At 36.7% G+C, this 14,244-nt stretch overlaps 1 protein-coding gene across 2 annotated transcripts in view; it reads right to left on the bottom strand.

Moving 5' to 3' along the window:
• Positions 1-1,619: 1,619 nt before the first annotated feature.
• The window catches only part of ANO3 (anoctamin 3), a gene marked incomplete at both ends in the record, with an annotated part of 160,018 nt that continues 147,393 nt past the window's right edge, over positions 1,620-14,244 (bottom strand). For both annotated transcript variants that reach the window (XM_079537349.1, XM_079537350.1), the window contains 13 exons: positions 1,620-1,802; positions 3,041-3,146; positions 4,013-4,093; positions 5,020-5,167; positions 5,519-5,671; positions 5,773-5,918; positions 7,529-7,626; positions 8,137-8,194; positions 9,198-9,309; positions 11,102-11,138; positions 12,047-12,211; positions 12,594-12,734; positions 14,018-14,100. In XM_079537349.1, the coding sequence (XP_079393475.1) occupies positions 1,620-1,802; positions 3,041-3,146; positions 4,013-4,093; positions 5,020-5,167; positions 5,519-5,671; positions 5,773-5,918; positions 7,529-7,626; positions 8,137-8,194; positions 9,198-9,309; positions 11,102-11,138; positions 12,047-12,211; positions 12,594-12,734; positions 14,018-14,100 (1,511 nt within the window). The remainder of the gene's footprint in view (positions 1,803-3,040; positions 3,147-4,012; positions 4,094-5,019; positions 5,168-5,518; positions 5,672-5,772; positions 5,919-7,528; positions 7,627-8,136; positions 8,195-9,197; positions 9,310-11,101; positions 11,139-12,046; positions 12,212-12,593; positions 12,735-14,017; positions 14,101-14,244) is intronic.

The following is a 14,244-nucleotide window of genomic DNA, read 5'->3' as shown; positions in this document are numbered from 1 at the left end:
TCAAGTAAAATTTCAGGTCTTTTTGTATCTGACAGCAGTGATTTCGCTGCAGCTTTATCTCTAAAATAACACAAATGTATAATGTCAGTATAATTTGGTGGTTCTGTTGTTTTTTTTTTTCCTTTGTTTTTTTTTCTTCTCATTCAATATTTAAGCATTGCTTAAAACTGTACAAGACGAACAGGATGACTGCGACTCTTGTTTCCCCACTCTCTACACTGCAAGTGAACTCTGCTCGCTTGTTTAGATTTTTCAAATGAAGTGCTTATCTTCTCACACATTATGAAATGTTAATAGCAACTCCGTCAACAAAATGTGACAACAACCGTAAGCAGCACTACCTTACACTGTATTCACAAAAAAACCTGAAATTTGGTTCTTTACATGAGTGTCTATTTTTTATACAATGAGCTCCCCAGACTGTAAGAAGGCGTACAATTGATAATAGAAAATCTAAAAGTAACCACTGTGTGTGTGTGCTTTTATAGACAATCTGTATACACATCAGGCTGTATCTAATTCCCATACTCCGACTTATTTAGCCCCATTAAAGAAGTGCACATTACTGGAACATTTACTGTTACAATAAGAAGAGCATTGTTATAAGGTGCTCAGATTCTCCTTCCCTGAACAAGCAAGTCAAAATGCTATACTGTATGTCTGATACATATCTGCATAAGCTTGCATATTATAAATAGTTAATTGTATATTCAGAATGAAGTAATTTGCACTGTATTAGAATATTTCAAGTTAGCATTCTGTGAAGTCACGGAATAATTGCTCAGACAGGTCAAAGAGAACAGTAACACAGACATCTGCATGCAGCAGAGCATGGAAATGACAATTCTTTCATCCATGTGAAGGTGGCCTTTCTGCACAAAAAAAGTGGAAAGACAACTCATAGCCATGTCATTTTCAACTACAGCTGCAATGTGGGCAATGCAGTGTGTTTTAGTGCTGCTGTTTTCTCTTTGAATTTAGAATTTTTGGTTTTTGACTGGAAGGATAGATTAATGACAATGATGTGCAAATCTTAAACTGCATAGTATATAATAAGCAGCCATATACCCACTTTTTAGGGTAGGACCACATCCACAATCTCAACAAGAGACGAGGACAAACCTGACAAAACAATAAGCCTGAAAGATCATTTATATCAAGTTATGGCCACAAAGGCAACAATCGTTTTTTTCTTCAGAGGCATTACAGATGCGGCTGAGCAATCAGAAGCTGTAGTGGATATCATGTGATTTCTTTTTAGTCATGCCCTCACCGTACAAGTTTATAGGTAATTTTTTATTTTCGTTATGCTGCTAGCATCTTCACGAACAGCATAAAAGCTCATTGCCATTTTAAAATCAGTGTCCAAATTTTTAATCTGCTGCCCATTCCTGAGTGCCAGTTCTGGGCGCTCACCTCACAGACCAGTCACAATAAGGCTCTTCATGTTCTTCATCGGAAGCACCTGTTTTCCACTTCCTGCCAAAGCCTGCAACTGCACAGCCCAATAAGAACATATATATACACTTCGAATCGCACACACTGATGCAAGACTGACTTCGTTTCGAAATCGCACTCTTCAGTTTCCAAACAGCGTTTTTGTTGCAGCATGGTATTGACTAAGGCCATTCATGGTGATACTGTTTCCCGTTCTTCTTTCTTTCTCTCTGCAAATGCTCTAGTTCAGCCTCGTACATCATTTCCTGGACTAAGTACTTCTCTCTCCTCATTCTGTCACACAAGTCTTTGGGCATGTCTGGAATCAGGTAAGCAATGAAAGACTTTATTCCGAAAACGAGGTGCTGAAAAGAAGAACAAAAACAATGGCTTCACACACGCATAAATACTCATTCCTAGGATCAAACGCTGGGGCCTCAAAGTGAATGGCAAATTTGGAACTGCGATGTGACTTGTGACTGAAAAATGATCCTTCTTTTTTAATCTCTATTTAGATATACAAGGCCTGCTCTGATAATAATGGCTTCTATGTAGTTACGCTGGCCCACAGCATCAGAGGTGGATGTCATTGGCATGGCAGTGGAGGTTGAACTTTCCCATCAATACCTGGTTACATTTTGCTGCCGTATGGTAGATAGCAGCAGAGGGGCTGTCTGACAGAATTGGTGTCTGACGTGGAAGTATGAAGCAAAGGTGTGCAACTGAGTTCCTCCATGTGGAAAAAATAGCAACCACTGACATCCACAAGATGCTTGCTGAATGTTTATGGAGACCAAACAGCGGGGGTGAGCACAGTGAGGTGGTGTGCGGTGTGTTTCAGCAGTGATGACAGCAATAGTGGTCACCTCCACTGGTGCACATTTGATGAGCATGGCATAAAAGCTCTTGTTCATCGCTGGTGATAATGCATCTCTAATGGCGGTGACCATATTGAAAAAGAGTATTTCGTAGCTATGGATTTGCTCTATCAATTAGTGTTATTGTGCTCACTGCACCTGCTGACATTTCCATGGAAATAAATAGAAGGCATTGCTTCTGAAGTGATCTACGTATGTGCACATATATATGGGTATAAATGAACCATCTATCAGAAATGCTGAAGTCTTATGAAAAATGAAACTAAAGATACAGCTAGTGACCAGAATTCATACACAACTGCAGGATCTGCCATTAGTCTTTGTTAAGAGCTGGTTATCAAAGTAAGCAACCAGTTCCCCAGACAGTACCTTAGTCAAAGTTAGTACTCATTTCCAGTGTTGTATCAGGATGCCACCATGCGTATTTTTCCTGACGCACACTACGGACAACTTCTAATAATGTTTAGTTGCGAACCATCAAGATTTATAAGATGATTGCTAAAAAAATACGATTTCGGGGGGGACTCCAGAAGCTGTGCTTGTCCTATCAGTTCTGTTGGAAGTAGCTGATTGAAAACATTTTGAGGGGAGTGTTTTTTTTTTCTCTCGAGTACTATATTGAATAAACATCTAATGACAATGACACTCTATTAAGAGACTATTATAAAAAAAAATCACTTCAACTCTAAAAAGGTAGAAGAGAATTGCTGCATTCCATAACTAACCTCAAAAACAATAATGAAGGCCAGTCGTGCTGCCAGAACGTGCCAGAACTGCAAAGTGAATTCATAGGGAGTTGAACTCCAGGGAGGGGCTCTGTAATCTCTGTAGCTGTAAAGCAAAAATAAACTGTAAATTAGTCCATGCTCAAAAAACTCGACATGGTGAAAAGCTCTCAAACTTATCCCAGAGCTGGTTAAAAGGAGAGAATTTGACCTGAAAGCATATTTCAAGAGGAATTCAATGAAAAATCGTAGCCCACAATATAAATATTAAATATAGATGCTTTTAAGATGGTAATGTTTTGCTTTCAAAAAGACAGAACAAACATTTTCTTTTGTTGTTACACAGCTAGCATCTTGGAGTATTACATTCAAGTGTGTTGACTCTAAATTGGTTCTCATCCTTGCTTATAAGAAGTTGAGATTCTGATGACAAGGCCTGCATAAAGGTAACAGGATTGTATAACTTGGTCTAAGGTAATTTTCACTATAAAACTAAAGCCAAAACAAGAAACGGTGCACTTAATGCAAAGTCGGGTTTAAGTTTTGTGCTCAATTTCTCCTATTTATCTTGCATAACATTTGGAAATCTGGGCTGGATTAAAGCCACAACAAACATTTAATTGCATATTTTAAATAATAGACCTCAGAATGCTGAGCAAAAATGAAATGAGAATTTTCTGCCATATTTACAGCTGGAGAACCACCCACAAGAAATAGTTCACAGAGGCCAGTAACACGTGGCTTACAGTAATCCCAAAGAAACTAAGAATATAACATGGGTTTCCATTGGCTTAGTATTGCATCCTACAACACACTTTTCACATCTGAGATTTCCACGTTGAACAAAGTTGAACTCAGATACTTTTACTTTTCAAAAGTGAAACTACTCTGCCATTAACTTAATCACTGACTTTCCTTTTAATGCCTATTTGATGTCCATATATCACAAGCAGAGGGAACATCAAAACGTACCGGCAGTATCCTGAATATCCCATTCCAAGTTCACTCAGATCAAACACTGATAAGCTGCTATTGACATATCCTTTTAGACATCTGGAAAGCAAAGACGTGGGGTCAGAACTCTTCCTAAAGTGGATATAAAGTATAAAGCTGTGTGCTATCACATGTTGTGAGGATAATGTTCTGTTTGTTTATTAGGACAAAAGCAAGGTAAAATACTAAGCAGAGAAGCAAAGTGTTATTGGAAAGAATGAAGTAACTTATGCTTCTAAGATAATAAACATGATTTATAAATATATTTTGAGCAAATTGCTCTTTTTATTTCTATTTTTTTTCCTCCTGGATCATCTATCAGCAGTTGCAAAGCAAACTAATTTCCTACTTCACTGTTGCCTTTCAAACCCACTGAACTAAGAAAGATGGCTAGAGAGACAAAAAGGATTCCTTGTTGTATGGGAACTGTTGAATCACAGCCTGAACCTCTGACTGATCACCTGAGACAAGCACTGAGTCAGCCCTGGGAGCACAGGTGAAGGCAATTCACTGCGTGACCAGTTTGTGAACATCTCTGAACTGCCTTGCTGTTTTATTGTTTTTTTTGTTTGTTTGTTTTTTTTGTCATGATGCTTTCTCTGTGCTCCTTCATCTTGGGAAATGAAGAAGTTAAATTTAGCTTGTGAGATGCACCATCACGGCTGCAGTAATAGCAAAGAGATAAGCAGGAAAATGGCTTAGTTCCCTCTCCTAGTGGGACAACAAAGACCAAAATCTTCACAGAAAAGAGGAACAACTCAACTAGGAAGAGCCTACAACTTCCACATTTTTTTGCATTTCTCATATGCGTTTAGAAGGGAAGTAATGATGGAATGGCTGTTTCGTGTGAAACACCTGACAAGGTTTGCACAGATGTAAAAGATAAAATGTTACCGCTCAAATACGTTGACACAGACAGACAGTAGGAAGAGTTTACTTCCCCTGAAATAAGCATGTATAAATAAATTTTAAAAAATCTTCATTACTTTTCTTGTCTGTATCCTTGATCTGTACAGGGACCATATTTATATGCATAGACAAAACGTGGAATGTAATCAGAAGTGATGGCAATAACAAAGGCATTGGTGATGACAGCCAGTACTCCAATTCCTTCAAGAATCCCATACCAGATACCTAGAAACAAAAGAAATGATGAAGTCAGTGGTTTTTAACTATCACAAAAAGTCATACTAATGATATTAAAGTCATTACTAGTCACAGTCTTTTTCTTTCCTCTTGAGAAAGATTTACTGACTCAGAAAAGCTAGCCAAGATGAAGTCACGTCCTCACACTCCCACCACTACAGGCTCCACCTGAAAAAATTATTACAGTATAGCCTAGGCTGCTGAGAAGACATCCCTGATATCTGCAGGCTACCCATCAATTTCACTTTTGACATATTGAAATATTGCAAAGGGCAAGTTCCATCAAAGAAGATGACAGAGGGATCACACCTTACAGCGATAGATATCAGTTTCTCTCACCTATATCTGTTGCTCTTGCAGGCATCGGTCTTCGCCACTGAGTCACAAACTTATATGCATCTAGCCTTATTTCTATGATATTGTTCAGCAATGCCAGGAGAGGTGCCAGTGGAAAGGCAGCAACAAAGATGGTGGTAAAGCCAAACTGTAACACTAGATAAGCATTTCTGTGATTAGAAATTAGACATGCAAAAGCATATTTTAAAGCAGTTTATTTTTTAAAAATAAGCTGACATCTCTATAAATCTGCTTACCCATCTCCAAGTATTCATCCATTAAACCATGGAGGTTCATCGGCTGCAGATTCCAATCTTTCTCCCACTGAGGTAGAGAAATTTTATGCTCCATTGATTGTCCTCTTCTTTTCATTTTGCGTCGTGACCACCAATTCTGTAATAACCTGTATTAGACAAATGAAGTGTTCTTGTCTGTCCCTTGCTGTAGTTTACAATTCTAGTTGTTGTTTTGAATGGCATCGGAGTGTTTTCTGAGGTGTTACATGGAAATATTTACAATATTGTTAAAGAGATTTCCAAGAAATTTAAGAAGTTTTAAACTTAACATTATAGTTTTAATTATGTATTCAACACAGCACGTCAGGTATTGTAATAAACCTTACAGAAAATGGAATGGGCTTGCATTGACTTTTTAGTTTTTTATTTTAAGGATTTACCTGCATCACTAACTCAAAAATAACAGGAAAAAAAATCATGCACACTGAAAGCATTAAGCAAAGAATGCTGTATTTTTAATCCTCTAAGAGACAAGTCAAATAAGTAGAGCTTACTAGGAGCGTTAGGATATACTGAATAGCAGAAAACGCCTACTATTTTTTGGAACAAACTTAAAGAATCAGATGCCCTATGGAATATTTTCCTCTTTGAGCAAGTCACGTCTAAAAAAATGCTCCTTGAGCTGTAAATATTTATTTTCTATGAAGGTTTGCAAAGGTCCTTTCACAAAGTAGCTGTACATCTGAAGTAATAGCCTCACGCATGAAAGTGCTATAAAAGGAAAAAATATTACCTAGTACAGACATAAGTGGCAATTAAAGTCTATCATTTATTTCTAGATATTACTGAAAGAAAGAACCAAAGATGGGAAATAACTTCTCTAAGTGTTTTTATCAACAGGCTGCTATTTTTTCTCTCCAACTAACTTAGTGCTTAGCTCTTCCTACTGGAAGGCCACAATTACAAACCACAGCTTTGTCAAAACAAAACACTGCTTTCCGTAAAGGAGCATGCACGTTCTAAAAGAAATTCCACTCAGAGTTAAAGCAGTGCTGGCTTGTGAAGGCAGGAAGCCTGATACTTCAAGGCTGCTGCTTTTCAGAAATTTGCTTCTCCCAGCAATGCAGTGGCTGAATTGCAGACTGACTGCATGCTGTGAGTGTAAACTTTTCTGACATTATCAAGGTTAAGACTGATTAAACTAATCTCTGATGAGCAACCTCTTACTGAAAACAAGTTCTTTCAGCTTCAGAAGAACTGTAAGACTCTTGGACCCATCACACTCTTAAACTCAAAATAAACAATTTGGCTGGTTAATGGACCTTGGGAAACTTCAGGGCATGGCTACTGCTTCCCTTGGGTGTGAATTTGCAGTGGTGAGATGGAAAAAGCAAACATTCTCCAAGCATGTCATGTTCTTGAAATAGGTATTTTTGCAAAATATGATCACAAAACTATGTAAACAGTAGTAATAATTCCCTGTCACTCTTCAGGGAGGGCTAAAAATTAATACTAATGCTATTTTGAGGGATAATGCAAAACATGCCAATGTGAACTTGCTGAAGAATCTCACTTTACCTTCTTCTGAAAATACACATTTAGAGATCAGCAATGCAGCTGCCCACAAGCTTCATCAATTAGTGATGATCATAGAAAAAATATCAGCTAAAGGTGGTATATTACTCTCCGCTTGTATGAAAAATATTTTCCCCTGTTGCTCAATTAACACTAATTTGCAACGGCTATCTGTAAAACAAATACTAACAGCAGTACTTACGGATAGCCTAGCTCCATAAAGTTGTTCCACATTTGTTTCAAAACCATAATAACACCCATCTGCAAACACAGATCTATCAAGCAGCCACTTGGATGACACTGAAATGAAACAGAAGATCAGTAGCTGAATCAGAGAATTGTTTGTTCACAAGGTCAATGGAAAATACTGAAATACATAAGGTAAATAACACTATCCTCCAGAATATTAAGGAAGTATAATAACAGAAGCATTAATACATAGTTTAATGGAACAACCTTGGGACGTGTTATTTTTTGGAGAACTGGAGTGCATTATGTGGCTAAGAGAACGTGGGCTAGGTATATGTTAAACAACAGAGATCATATCATTTAGACCAATACATTTGCATTCATTTCAAAATAACAGAGTAACATTCTGTTTGTTACAACCCAGATCTTGACACAGACTAATTAGTGGAATCTCTGATACTACTATTTCCTCTTTCCTAGCCTTCGTTATAAGTAAGAGTTTGTTCTTCACTGCACTTAGATGGAATAGTAGATCTTTCAAACTGGATGTAATTCATGTCCTACAGTTGTTTCCCTTTTACTCATGGGAATTTCTCAGGAACGTAGAACAGGATTGCTTACTTCTTCCAATCTCCATCTGTTGAAAAGCTTGTTGTACTTTCCCGGGCGGCCTGCAAATCTGGAAAACAAGATTTCTGCTTAGTGGACATTCCAAGACCGTGCTGTAGCAGTAATTATTTCACAACATCCACTGAGCAAACTCATGAAATATAAACACTAAATCACACAGGCTTAAATCTGGTATCTGTAGGATATGGGGGTTTCAGAATGCAAACAAGGAAAGAGACCATCATTTTGCAAGAAATCCTAAGCTTCTATTATGACCAGGACAAAAATCCTAGCTACAGAGGTTTTAGATGTTAGATACTCAAACTCTCTAATCTGTGTTTAAGAAGATAAGCTGTTGCAATATGTAGGAGTTTACCGTAGTACAGAGATTTGCTTGCCTGAGTGAAACGTGCACTGGATGGCACCCACAGACAAAGAAGCATGAAAGAGCTTTCAGGCCCATTACAACAAAACTCTCCAAAGAGATCTAACAGATTCTTGTGTAATGAAATAAATCAAAATTCTTGGTGACCTCAATGAAAATTACAGATGAGAAAGGAAAAAAAAAAACATTCCTGATTCCACCAGACACAAGACATAGCAAGACACAAAGAGGTTTAGAAACTGTATGAGAAAGGCATTGCTGGACATGCCATTCAGGCATTACCAACAATTTCACTTTTTTTTTCTTTCAAACAATCTTGAAATTAAATTGCATTATAAATTTATAGAAATGTGCCCTGGGAAATACAACCCAAGGGGAATAAGTGAGGAAAAAAAATAAAGTGTATCAGTGCAAGGCTGAATACAGATGTACATAGAGAACGTGTCTGCATTTTCAAAAGTCGTGAATTCTTGTTTTGGTAAGTACACAGACCCACTTAAAAAGTAGCCTGTCTAGTTTCTGAGATTTCAGGAGTCAAACCCTTGCACACAGTTACAAACACACATGTTGTGCTATTAGTTATCCTCAAACTGTTGCACTTACGGTTCAAACTGTCAATGTATTTTCCTGGAAGCTCTACAGTTACCAAGGATTATGGGTTCTTTGTGAGTTAGGAAAGATAACTTACCTGCCAAGAAAAAAGGCAATGTAAAAAATAGAACTGTTAAGGTTGACGAACTGGAAGAGGAACATTTTCAAGGCAAAGCTGTTTTCCCATTCAGACTCTGTCCTTGGATGCTCTATGAAAGACACAGTGCACATTATATGAACAAAAACGAAGTTACGTCAACCCCCCAGAGATCAACTGAAAAACTAGAGATGGTTTCAAGCCACAGTGCTCCCAAGGAAAGCAGGGGAGAAGAGACAACCAACAGTCAGTTGGTTTCTCACTCAAACACCTCACTCTCTAAACACTTCTGTAAGACCACTATTCCATCCTTCCCACTTCCTCCGTCATAACACTTCTGAAGAGTCAGACAATTCATAACGCAATGAGAAAACAAGGGAGTTCCTTCTGTGCTTTCTTTGGAAGGAAATGCAGAAATGTATATTAGGATTACAAGTATTCTATGTGGGTCTACATCGATTCGGATTTTTTTCCTTATCATTTGCAGAATGATTGACTTCTGAATTAGAAATAGGTGAAAATGATGAAAATTACTTTTCTTTATAAAAATTTTGTTTCTTTGATCAATGTACCAAATTTGTAACATAGTGTTCACTAACATTTCAAAGTACATGAAGATTCAGAAATCTAAACAGCATTGATTTTTAAGTTGTAATCTGTTCTATATGGCTGACCTATAAAGACACAGTCTACTTTGAAGTAAATCAGTATATAAATTTAGGGTGCACTAGCTTTGAGTGGATGCTGTTGGTTCTCAAAAGTTAGGATGACTTCTTGCTCTTAGAAGCGGAAAATTTTAGGAAGAGCTACTTCTCTCATGCACCTGATGTTCCATCATACTTAATTCAAGAAAGCTTTCTTGAAATGGAATTAAATTAATTTTTTAACATACTCTGAAAAAAAAAAATCAGGTCATATATAAAAACAAAATTATGACTTTCTTTCCCATTCCCTTTGTCTTTAATAATTTAATACATTTTAAAAGTTCAGGTAAGCAGATAAAAAAGCAAGGTCTGAAAAAAAAAAAAAAAACAATACTTTCAGGTGTTTTGTTAACTTGAATAAGTTGATTATGCATTTTGATTCTTTCTAACTTGCCTACGTACAATCAGATTGTTACATACAATCTGATGAAATTATGAGCTTGTTATATAATTGATGCTCTTCAATATTTTAACCACAGGGGGGAGCTGTTAAATTTAAGCAGTGAGTTTGCTGTCAAGATCAAATGCGTATTTTCACAGGGGCTGAAAAGACAGCATGTAACAAGAAATACTGAACGATAACACGTTCACATAGAAGGTCCTAACTGCTGTTAGAATTTGCTTTCTAAGAATTAAAAAGCTCCACCTGCTTGACTGAATAACAAAGAGGAGCTTTAGCATAACTTTGTAATGCACAGGAATTAGAGCTGCTTTAAAATTTGACATAACGTTTTTATCTTAGAAAATGTGATCTTAACCAATTTTTCCACAACAAAGTTCCAATTAAATAAATAATAATAATAAATAAATCAAACATGCAAACAACAGCATTTGGGAAGAATTGAAAAAATATATGCTTTTGCATTTTAAGAAAGAATATGTTTTGACTTTTGTTCTAACGTTTTCCTTCTATACTACAGGAACATGGAAAAGTAGAACTATAATCTGAAGGTTGGTGGCAGTGGTGTTGGAACTTGGTGATTCTTGGGGTCCTCTCCAACCCAAGCCATTCTGTGATTCCATAATAAGGTTCTTTCTTTTGTATTATTTCTTTAATGAAATCATATAACATTTCTTTTGCTGATAATGCTAATTCACTTAGGGAAATGCCAGCATCTTACTGTGTATGCACCTGTTTTATGGAAATAGGAACGTACATGTCATCAGTAGCAAGGACCACATCAGTAAAGACATACATACCTAAGTCTGTCAGGAGATAGGCAACCTTTTCATACACCTAAAACAGAAAGAACATATGATGTAGGTACAGTATATCTTGTCTGTTATGATGTCTAATGCATAATCAAGAAAACATCAAAGGCATCAGTGTTTTGTTGCCCTGCAGCACCAAGTGATAAGGGCAGAGAACACAGGACAATATCCATAGCTTTGTCCATAATTTTGGTGTGCTTTTTAACTTGAACTGACTCATTCATAATACGCAGTAACAGAAATAAATACACAACAGCTCTATGTTAAAGACTGCATTCTTATTGCAATAAGTCCACAGTGTCCTTAAAAGAAATAAAAGACACTGTTTGCTGACTTATTGCTCCTTCTTACCTATTCACGTCTGAAGAGGAAAAGAAAAATGATGCATGCTATTGCATCTATAGAGTTTATGCCAACATACATCATGCTACCACAGCAAATGATGAAACCTGTGCTATTATTTGAAAGGGAAAACTCAGACATGAACTGTAAATCACAGTCCTTCCAGGTCTGAGCAACAATGGTATCAAAGTTGCATTTTAATTAAGAATCAATTCATTGATTGAAGTCATCAATTAAAAAAATAAAATAAAATAAAGCAACAACCACAAAACAGAAAAGGAAAATGAAATTTTGTTTCAAGAAAACCATGTAGTTGTATTTGGAGAACTGAACTGGTTTTTTGTAAAAGGTACATGAAAAATTAAAAGGCAAATGTCAAAAGCAGTACTCTGTACTACAGTGACTGGTGACACAATCTAAGATGTCTAGTGACAAATAAAATAGGCAGTAGAGGAAAACATTGATAAACACAATATTAAAAGAGGAAAAAAATCCCTGAAATACTAGCATACATATCTGATACCCAGTAAACTGAGTAACCTTGTATAAATTGCTCTTTTAAATAAATCTCCCCATCAGGTGAAGACTTACAACATTGAGCGACATGATGATCATAAAATTGATGCAGACTCCAGTGCCAGATGTTGCAAACTGCCAATACTTCTTGATGAAATACCACTTGAAGGAAGCAAACTGTTCCATGGCTACCAGACGATACACCACGACTGCAAAAACTGCAGTGAGGACGAGTGAAATCTACAGGTTTATGAGTAGAGAAATTAGAACAAGGAAAACCATACTGGGAATATTTTCCACTGCATCAATAAATTAGCAGGAATTTTAAAGAGGCCCATCTGTCTTGGGAGCAAATTTTGAGAGAATCAAAATATTAAATGGCTGAATTAAAATATTTCCTTCTTGTACTTCTACAAGGCAACAGTATCACATCTTTTAAAACAAAGAGATCCCTAAACAAGCAATAATATCGAACTGATTGTTTTACCTACATTATGTAAGTCATTGTGTATGCAGCATAGCCTACATTATGTACATAGATAACGAACTCGTTAATGACTTAGTTCAGTATCTACATCTGGATAAGACTAAAGGCTCTAATTCCACTATTATTAAACCTCACCATGAAGAATATTCCTGAGACAGACACCATCAGTCGACTGAGCTTGTCAGGAAAAGGCTGAAAAGGTTCAGGTTTTCCTGTGATGGGATTTACTCTTTCAACTTGAGAATATTTAGCTTCAAACTGGGGACGCAGTTCTTCCTGGAATAAGAGGAGAGATCTCAGTTGGTGTACTATTTCATTGAACTATCAAAAAAATCAGGCAGAATGTGATATAAAAAAAATTCCTGACATAAAACTTTTTTTTTTTTTAATAATGTTCCACTTCAAGCAATTTTTTCTCTTTTGAAAATCCTTTGAAAAGGTGCCAGAGATCAATGAAGAAGAGAGAAGTTTTGAGCCTTCCCCAGTCTGTGAGGGTATGGAAAGGACACAATGCTGTTTAAACACCAGTTTCTCTACAGAAATTGATAAGAACACTATAAATTAATGCCAGTCATGATGGTGCTTTTTCTGATATGAAAGCACTTATTAAAAGCTACTAGTTTGTATCTACAAGTCTATGGAAAGCTATAAAGCACATCATGATAAAGTCTCTATTGAATTACACTGCGTGTGAATAAACAGTATAGTTAGGTTACATTAGAGCTATAGTCACTATGATTTATGGAGTAAAGTAATAAAATCACTTGATCATTGCTGAAGCTGATAGCAGAATGTCAGAGAGTGAGTTATTGCTCTCAGAAGGATTTAAAATCCAGTCTTTGACCCTTTGCTTGCACTCCTTCTGTTTCTAGACAGGATTAAGAACTTTCAAGGATTAGAACTTTACAGGACCGTAGAATTAAAATCTTGTAGGGATTTGTGCTGGCACTGGTGGTAGCTCTTGCTCCTCTGTATGTATATTATTTCACTCTCTGGAGTTTTAGTTTTTGTTCACTGCTAGTAATGGCATCTTTGCCTAGCTGGGTGGCTAAATCGAGCTGTCTGCTCATCCAGAGCCCCATTATGACGCTCTTTACAAACACGTCTTGTAGAAAGGAAAAACATCAATATACTTCCACTCTTTCCCAGTATATATTGAATATATTATATAATATATTTTACTGTCAATTATAGGCAGCAATCACTCCCCAAAACTTGAAGCCCTGAACTGGCTTGGCTTGCCAAGAGTGGACCAACGCTTAAACTTGCACTCTCTTTGAAAAGATCCATTACTTTACTAAGGCTGTTACAGCTTGTGCGTTTTATTTCTATTACAGAACCCTTTGTAAACTGGAAAAAAAAAAAAAAAAAATCCACTAAATTTTTCAAAGGGTGCTTTCAATGAATGTAGAAAGACATTGGGATTTGTTCCACAACTAGTGTAAGAACCGCAAACACAATGTGAATGGCAAATTCAGATGGCTGGCATTATGTTTTCCCATCTACACTTGAATAGGGCTGACTGCAACATTTAAAGATTTAATTCTGCTTCATCTTACCTCTTCATCTTCCCAATCTATGAGGTCCCAGTCGTAGGTTAATACAGCTCTCCGCCTTTTCCAAAATTCTAGAAAGACTGTAGCTGTGGAAATCATCAACTACATTTAGTTATGGCAAAAGAAAGAAAGAACACCATGCAGAACTCAGGAAAATCAACATATTGAAACATGGTAACTTTCCTTAGACATTTTCTGCCCGACAGTCCATGGAACGTGAAAACTGTAAA

This window comes from Tetrao urogallus (genome assembly GCF_951394365.1).
Source record: "Tetrao urogallus genome assembly, chromosome: 6".
NCBI classification, from domain to species: domain Eukaryota; kingdom Metazoa; phylum Chordata; class Aves; order Galliformes; family Phasianidae; genus Tetrao; species Tetrao urogallus.
This window is presented reverse-complemented; position numbering and strand designations above follow the sequence as displayed.